At 34.8% G+C, this 9780-nt stretch overlaps 1 protein-coding gene across 1 annotated transcript; it reads left to right on the top strand.

The window, feature by feature from the left end:
* Positions 1-8198: 8198 nt before the first annotated feature.
* LOC110289892 (olfactory receptor 4F6-like) lies at positions 8199-9203 on the top strand. Its single transcript, XM_021156292.1, has one exon. It carries the CDS (start codon positions 8239-8241, stop codon positions 9175-9177), a length of 939 nt encoding a protein of 312 aa, XP_021011951.1. The 5' UTR covers positions 8199-8238; the 3' UTR covers positions 9178-9203.
* Positions 9204-9780: the final 577 nt, after the last annotated feature.

The raw sequence follows: 9780 nt of genomic DNA, 5'->3' as shown, positions 1-9780 counted from the left end.
ATCACTGGAAAGAGAGGCCCATTGGACTTGCCAACTTTATATGCCCCAGTACAGGGGAATGCCAGGGCCAAGGGGTGGGGGTTGGTGGGTGGGGGACTGGGGTGGGGAGTTATTGGGGACTTTTTGGATAGCATTGGAAATGTAATTGAGGAAATTACCTAATTAAAAAAAAGTAACCTAATCAGAGTTAAAGAAAGAAATTTCATTCTAATAAAGGGAACATTTAATCCAGAGATCATTACTATCCTAAATAAATATACACCAAAATTCTATGGTTCAAATTTTATAAAATATATACTAGTGAGTTTAAAGAAACAGAAAAATAGATTAATTAATCAATTAATTGTAGAAAAAATTTATACTCCAAAGGTCACCTGTAAAAAAACCAACAAACCAATCAATCAATCAATCAAACAAACAAACAAACAAAAAACCCAGAAAACGACAATAATAAAACACCTAGAGAAACTTCAAAATTAATTGAAATAATACATTAATGACACTTAATAGATATCTACAGAATACTTTAACAAAGTAGCAAAGAATATACATTATATTCCCTGACCTAAAGAAAAATATGGTCATAAATATAAAAGAAGCCTTCAGAACACCAAATAGATTGGACCAGAAAAGAAAGTACTCCCATCACATAATAATCAAAACATTAAATACACTGAACAAAGAAAGAATTTTAAGAGTGGTAAAGAGAAAAGGCCAATAACATGTAAAGGCAGAGATATCAACTCCCCCACCCACCCACTCCCACTTCTTGGTCCTGGCGTTACCCTGTACTTGAGGCAGATAAAGTTTGCACGACCAATGGGCCTCTCTTTCCACTGATGACCCACTTAGCCATCTTCTGCTACATATGCAGCTAGAGACATGAGCTCTGGGGGTTACTGGGTAGTTCATATTGTTGTTCCACCTATAGGGCTGCAGATCCCTTTAGCTCTTTGGTTACTTTCTCTAGATCCTCCACTTCTGTGTATGCTATCTCACAAGAGAGAGCTCTATCTGGGTTCTTTCAGCAAAATCTTGTTAGTGTATGCAATGGTGTCAGCGTTTAGAGACTGATTATAAGATGGATCCCCAGATATGGCAGTCTCTAGATGGTCCATCCTTTCGACTCAGCTCCAAACTGTGTCTCTGTAACTCCTTCCATGTGTGTTTTGTTCCCAATTCTAAGAAGGGACAAAGTGTCCACACTTTGGTCTTTGTTCTTCTTCAGTTTCATGTGTTTAGCATATTGCATCTTATATCTTGGGTATTCTAAGTTTCTGAGCTAATATCCACTTATCAGTGAGTACATATTGTGTGAGTTCTTTTGTGATTGGGTTACCTCACTCAGGATGATGCCCTCCAGGACTATCCATTTGCCTAGGAATTTCATAAATTCATTCTTTTAAATAGCTGAGTAGTACTCCATTGTGTAAATGTACCACATTTTCTGTATCCATTTCTCTGTTGAGGGGCATCTGGGTTCTTTCCAGCTTCTGGCTTTTATAAATAAGGCTGCTATGAACATAGTGGAGCATGTGTCCTTCTTCCCGGTTGGAACATCTTCTGGATATATGCCCAGGAGAGGTATTGAGGAATCCTCCGGTAGTACTATATCCAATTTTCTGAAGAACTGCCAGACTGATTTCCAGAGTGGTTGTACAAGCTTGCAATCCCACCAACAATGAGGAGTGTTACTCTTTCTCCACATCCTTGCCAGCATCTGCTGTCACTTGAGTTTTTTATCTTAACCATTCTGACTGGTGTGAGGTGGTATCTCAGGGTTGTTTTGATTTGCATTTCCCTGATGATTAAGGATGTTGAACATTTTTTCAGGTGCTTCTCAGCCATTTGGTATTCCTCAGGTGAGAATTCTTTGTTTAGCTCTGAGCCCCATTTTTAATGGGGTTATTTGATTTTCTACAGTCACCTTCTTGAGTTCTTTATATATATTGGATATTAGTCCCCTATCTGATTTAGGATAGGTAAAGATCCTTTCCCAATCTTTGGTGGCCTTTTTGTCCTATTGACGGTGTCTTTTGCCTTGCAGAAGCTTTGCAATTTTATGAGGTCCCATTTGTTGATTCTCGATCTTACAGCACAGGAAATTGCTGTTCCATTCATAAGTCTTTCATTTCTGTACCATATCTTTCATTGATCTACTGAAAATAAAGATTCTATTATGAGGGGCTAAGGGATCTATGCATCTATGACTATGACAGTAAATATTTGAGAGATTTTTATGGTGTCTATTTAACAGACTAATAATAGTAGGTTCTACCTAGGGATATAACTTTTCTGGATATAAGTTCTTGTATCAACAAGAGTGATAGATATGAGTTCATTTTGCAGAACAAGACATTAATCCAAGTGGTTGATTACTCTCATATTCTTCACACCACTATTGCGCAATGGACACTTCTTGTCAAGCTAGTCGTCACTGTTACATGCAGGGTTAGTTATAAGATAGAATTGAATGTGATTTTTCTCTCTAGTGGCATGCATATCACCTTCTAGCAGTATAAATGGTTTCCAATAAGGATAGAGTCTTCCAGGTCTATACCAGCTAGTTTTGCCCATGACTTGGTTCAACAAGGTAGTATTTTCAACAATCAGCTTCTGGAGAGCAAATAATAACTTTGGCAGCAGCTTGTAGTATTTGGGTGTCTACATGATATCAATAGCTAAAAGCTCCAAAATTCATTCCTGGAACTGATGGTTTTTATTAGCTAGCCTGTAGTGTCTAGTAGAGTCTTTGGTTCCTCAACTTAAGGTAACTGATCTTTAACAGCCTCATTTCTTCCTCTCTCCTCCCTCTCTTTCTTCCCTTTCTATTGGTTATTTATTTATTTATTTATTGCTATTTATTTATTTATTTATTTATTTATTTATTTCAAATGTTAGCCCCCTTCCTTGTTTCCCCTCCTCAAAACCTCTATCCCATATCCCTTCCCCCTGACCTCCACCCACCTCACCATCCTAACATTCCTCTACACTGGGGCATCGAGCCTCCACAGGACCAAGGGGTTCCCCTCCCATTGATGCCAGATAAAGCCATCCTCTGCTACATATGCAGCTGGAGCTATGGGCCCCTCCATTTGTATTCTTTGACTAGTGGTTTAAATAAGCTTCTACCAAAGCAAGTAGGGTTCCATACAACGTTCCCTAAAGGGCTCTAACTTTATTTCTCTTTCCATGTAGTACCTCCTTTACACTGTGCTCACACTCCTTCTCCTTATTTATTCCTAACAATTTTCCTATTCCTCTTAAACTTTTCTATCACTCTGTTCCAAATAAATGCCCCACCATGGTCCTTCACTAATTTCATGACCTCTATGGTCATGATTTATCTGAACATTTAATAAAACCAAACAATGAACAGACAGAGGGTAATTGTATTTCCAACTTCAAAGCTTATTATAGAGCTAGAATAGAAGCAAATTACATCAGTACACACACACACACACACACACACACACACACACACACACACACACACACAAACTACAGAAACAATAAAAAGAACATTTAATAAAACCAAACAATGAACAGACAGAGGGTAATTGTATTTCCAACTTCAAAGCTTATTATAGAGCTAGAATAGAAGCAAATTACATCAGTACACACACACACACACACACACACACACACACACACACACACACACACACAAAGAACACAATGAATTCCAAGAACTGAGCTCTGTAGTGGCATTCACTTTTGACATCAGTGCCAAGATTGTTCAAGGTAGTCTCTAACTAAAGGTACTGGGTGAACTGTAGAGTTGCATGAAAAGCCAATTGCGTGAATAAGCTTAAATTTTTTACAAAATGCTTAGTTAGTCATTTTAATATGCATCCCAATTTTATCAATGGCATTTAGCATTTAAGTAAACATTGAAATAGCTGTAATTGAAGTGCTTAGATACTTTGCTGTTATGCTCTACTAGGTGAATTTTGTTTTGTTTTGTTTTTCATTTGGTTTTTCAACCAAATTGTCAACATTTTATCCTTTGAGTCCAATTTCCATGATAAAAGTGCTAGAAATTCAGATCACCAGCCTGCAAGTGGCTAAAAACTCCACACAGTACCAAAGACAGAAACAGTCTTTCAGAGATGCAACAGAACTGGAAATAGGGATTTCTGTTGCCTTTATTCTTATTAGTCAGGTAAGTGGGCTGCTACAATTAAAGTCAATAGCCTACTAAAATTAGTAGTTATTTTTCTTGTGTAAGTGATGTATACTTTTATCTCCCCAGTTTCTGTTCCATCTCTTACAAACCCCTTGTTCTTCCATGACTGTAGCTATGTTTCCTTATTTCATTAAAAAGAAAAGTATTTCTTAATGTTTGTATTTAGTTTGTCACTTCTTACATCAAAAATTATCTGTCTCCAGTCACCACAACATAACAATTTATTCTGTGTTGTTATTTTTTATTTAAAAGCATATACTGATCTTTCATTTCCATAGAGAACTCAAAATCTTCACTGCTTTCTTTGTCTAGTTTCTGTCTTGCTTTTCTTGGAGATTTCTGGTCTAGATTATATTTTCATAAAGACTAGCTAAGGACTTAGGAACTTGTCATAAAGGGACTTTTTTCAGATTAGCCATAGTGGATGAGAATTTCTAGAGGAACAATTAATAATTCTTCTGGTATCAGTTTTCAGTAGCTTTAAACGGAGAACATATCTTCATTATCAATAAAATAGTATCATCAATTATCTATGTATTTTTATACTTGCTTATGTTTATAGTTGTTGTAACCTCACCTCTCTCAAACACACTGTACTTACCATGAACCAGGATTTATAAATAACATACACTCTGATTTTCAGAAGGTCATGAAATTGGTAAAATTTTGAGAGAATAGTCATGGTAAATAATATAAAGGAAATGCAATATAATGTGTTTGCAGGTCTGGTCTTAGGGCATAGAGAAAAGCTATCAAATTCAGAATTAAGTAGAAAGGAATTCTTAATGAATGTCGATTCATTCATTAAGTCATAGGAGAGAATTTTTGCTGTAAGAAGTAAAAAATTAAATAAAAACATTAAGACATTCTTTCTTTTCAATAAAATAATGAAACATAGCTACAGTCATGGATGAACAAAGAGTTTTATGAAGGACAGAACAGAAGCTGGGGAGATAGGCAGAAGAAGGATCATACTTTACTGCTTTATTAAATTTTTCTACAATCAGAATTTACTTGAGATTTTAAGCAATGAGTGGACAGAAAAGCATCAGGAAATATTCTGCTGGTGTGCTTCTCACCTGCTTCCCCTTTAGAGTTTATAGTGTTTCTTCTCGTTCTGTTCCATTTTTCTCCCTTTTCTTTCTGTTCTATGTCCATGTCTCACCTCTACTCTTTGATTTTCATCTACTTTGTTATTAGTATCAGCTAACTAAATGATGTTTATATTTTAGAAAAATCTAACAATAATTTTGAGTTTAATATTAGTGATAAATTTCCTTCTGAGAATGTTCTTTATGTGAATTCTGATATTTTATGAGAAAACCACTGTTTTCATATTGGTAGTCTTTATTGTATCTGTTAAAGTTTGTTTGAAAGATTCTGACGTTAGCATGTGAATTTTTAGGGAAGTTAATCTTGATCCTATTATTTTGTAAAATAATCCACTTTTTTTTTTTTTTTTAAGATTTATTTAGCTGTCTTCAGACACTCCATAAGAGGGCACCAGATCTCGTTGTGGATGGTTGTGAGCCACCATGTGGTTGCTGGGATTTGAACTCTGGACCTTTGGAAGAGCAGTCGGGTACTCTTACCCACTGAGCCATCTCACCAGCCCCAATAATCCACTTTTATACTCACAGCATACGAGGTTTATTTTTAAGTCATCTAAATAACACATTAATATAATGCTGTAGCCACGTGAAAGCCTACATTTTCAGATTCTCCAATGGTGTTACTGATGTGTATTCCTGAACATTATTTTTCATTCCAATTTTTCTTATCACTATTTTTATTTTAAATCTCCAACCTTCAAATTGTAAATATTTCCAGATTTATATATGTAAAATGACTTAATCTAAATGCTTCAAACTATTCTGTTGCATAAATAAACATTTAGGTTGCTAATGAATTGATTTGAACTATTCAAAATTAATAATATACAATATATATTGCAGAATAAATGTTATTTATGAATAAGACACTTGCATTAGTGATAGCTTTCTAGAAGTCAACTTGGCATCTCATTTTATTAAATGCTTTCAATTTATAATCCAAGAGTGAAAAAAAAATCTTGATGACTAAATTTTCTTTCTCTCATCTACATTTCCTTACCCTTTCTCTATCTCTTTTTACAATTATTTGGTTTTTTTATCTTTCTTGATTATCTTGATTGTTAATCTAAAAGCCCGCAAACTACTAATGACATAGAGGTTTAATTAACATTATTGTTAATAAACTTATTGAGCATTAGTGCATATTTTGTGAATTATATGTATAAACTCTCCTTCTTCTTAAAATTAAGCCTACTCCTTCCAGTGTGAATTTTACTCCTTCTACAAGCCAAAATAGTATAAATTAAGATTGTTTCATAAGGCATAATCAATTAGTAACAAGGAATATTTTGACATATAATAGAAAGGCAAAGTTAGTTCCCCAGCCATTTAGAGCAAAACAAAATCTAATAGCATGTTTTTTTATTAGTGTTTTTGCATATAATGGGTATGTTTGCTCATGTGCCAGTACACATGTGTGGATGCCTGTGCACATGCATGAATGTGTGAAGGTCAGATATTAATGATAGCTGTTGATCCTCAAATGCCAGCTACCTTTGTTTACTTTGAGTATGTGTGAGAGAGACAGGCTCTCTCTCAGTTGCCTGAGGTTCACAAATTTTTTAAGAGTGGCTAGCCAGTGATCTGCCTATCTGCCTAGTCAAATCACAAATTCAATCACTATGCTCAGAATTTTACATAGATTCCTGGGATGAAATTCAGGACACCAGCCTGCACAGAAAGCACTTTACCAACTGAGCAATCTCCTCAGCCCTGACTTTTGACCTTGATGCTTTCTATAACCTTTCTTTATAAACAAAGAATGCACAACCTTGTACTTCTAGATATACATGATTTTGGTACCTCACATTGAATGAGTAAAATTTTTCGGACTAATTATAACTCCTTCCATGGAACACATACACTGTTATTTACATCTGTGATAATACCTTCATTACTTGCTTAGATTTGTTTAATTTAAATTTTAAAATTTAACTGATATACAAAATATGACTATCAGCTAAGAATAACCATCATATTTTTCTTAGAAATATAAATCTTAAATATAAGATTCTAATGTATTTTTGCCTCATAAAAATTTTGTTCAAAATACATTATACAGTTTTTTCTAAAGCATTAGTTTTCATTTCCCTGTAGTTAGATTTTTTTTTTTATTCTTTTAATGGTGTCCGTGAAAGAAGTTAAATCAAGTTACATTTTGTTTGTCATTCATGAAATTTTATTGTTTCCTTTTGTTCTATTTACAGAACTTTATCATATTATGAAGAATTTGATGACACAAATGAAAATCAATAATCCTTGCCCTCTGTTTAAGTTTTCCAGACTGTACAGCAGTAGATTCACCTCTTACATGGTGACTCTGAGGCTATTCTTAGGACAAAATAGCAATGATCTTAATCAAGTACTTTCTTTGCTCTCAATGTACTTCCATTGTCTCAAGGTCTCTGCAGAGGACATTTCAAACTTTTGTACTCTATTTCCTCTTCTGTGGTAACTGCTACTGTTTGACAGACTGTAGGCAGAAGTCACTGATATAAACAACCCTTCTCTATGTGTCTTCTTTTTCTTAGTCATTAGGGCTTTGTCTGTGTTTAAAGTTGTTTACTCTTCTGGTATTCAATGGGCCCATAATTCTGCCAGAAACTGGATCACTGTCTTACTAAAGAGCATAACATTATTTTTGGAATATAATATACTTTTAATGGATTGTATTAGAATAGAGGCATATTCTTCAAAATATGGAAGATAACAGAAATCTATTTATTAGTTAGTCCATATTTTGGAAACAATTTGTTGTGTGTTTCTTTCAACACTTATTTATATTACATTTTACTTTTTAATATAAAATCATTTATTGAAATGAATTCACAAATAAAATATCCCACGGTTAGGTTATTATTTTACTACTTCTGGTAACTCGTTACTTATTTTGTTTTGGGTATTGTAGAAAGATCTGAATAACTGAAGACAGATCAAATGAATGAAGCAAATTACTCAGAAGTATCTGAATTTATATTCCTGGGACTATCAACCTACAGACCAACACAATATTTCCTCTTTGCTTTTGCTATAATATCATATGCAGCAACATTTCTAGGAAATTTCTCAGTTGTGTTTATAGTGATCTTTGACCCTCATTTACATTCATCCATGTACTTCCTTTTAGCTAATCTTTCATTCATTGACTTTTGGTTTTCTACCTCAACAGTTCCTAAGTTGATTTCTGACCTGTACTCAGGTCACAGTATCATTTCAATCCAGAGCTGCATCTTCCAGATGTTTGTCCTCCATCTCCTGGGGGGATGTGAGATGGTGTTGCTGGTAGCCATGGCCTGGGACAGATATGTGGCAATATGCAAACCCCTCTACTACCTGACCATCATGAACCCACAGATGTGTCTTTTGCTTTTGATTGGTGCCTGGATTATTGGTCTCATTCATTCAGTGGCTCAATTAGCTTTTGTTGTCCATTTGCCTTTTTGTGCTTCTAATGAGATAGATAGCTTTTACTGTGATCTTCCTCGGTTCATCAAAATGGCATGTATAAACACCTACAGAATGGAGTTCTTGGTTACTGCTGACAGTGGATTTATTTCTCTCAGTACCTTCTTCTTATTGATTATCTCTTACATCTTCATACTGTTTACTGTACGGAAACAGTCCTTAGGCAGTTTGTCCAAGGCCTTCTCTACACTTTCTGCTCACATTTGTGTGGTAGTTTTGTTCTTTGGACCATGCATCTTTGTGTACATATGGCCATTTCCTACTGTGCCAGTCGATAAGTTCCTGGCCATTCTGGACTACATGATTATACCCATCCTGAACCCTGCCATTTACACGCTGAGGAACAAAGACATGAAGGTGGCAATGAGAAGACTGAGTGTTCAACTCCTGAATAGGAAAAGTATCTGCTAAGTTCCTCATAAGCATACACAACCTGAATACTGTATTATAAACACAAATGTTAAATGATCACCTTTACTGTAACATGATATATTATTCCTATTCCCACAACTTGATAAACTCTAATAATTTATTTCAAGTTGATAATGGTATGATTACATATGTATTGGTTATTAGCTACATAATATTACATATTTATTGGTTGTTTATTTCTATATTACGTATGCATTATTTATTGATTACATATTTATTGGATATTATGAAATGCACATTTAGAGCATTTGAAAAGTACTAGTAGAAACATAAGTAACATATTATCCATCATTTCCACACCTGAAAAAATTCATCATTGCCTTCCAGACATTTCATGTAATAGGGCTAAATTTAATCAAAGATGGCTTCAAACTAAAAATTCTCCTGCACCAGCTTCCTAGTCACTGGGATTAAAATGTTCACCACCACATCTGACTTGCTTTTCTATTTATATTTGTGATGAATGAGTGTGTATGGTGAGACTATATGGTGTGGGAGAGGGTCAACAGGAATAGGAGAAAGATGTAGTCTAGTCTCTTGTGGGAGCGGTTGCAGAGTCAAAGAGGTAGAATAAAAAGCTTG

The sequence above is a fragment of the Mus caroli genome, chromosome 2 (assembly GCF_900094665.2).
Source record: "Mus caroli chromosome 2, CAROLI_EIJ_v1.1, whole genome shotgun sequence".
Taxonomy (NCBI): domain Eukaryota; kingdom Metazoa; phylum Chordata; class Mammalia; order Rodentia; family Muridae; genus Mus; species Mus caroli.
Note: the sequence above shows the minus strand (reverse complement) of the source record. Positions and strands in the feature narration are given on the sequence as shown.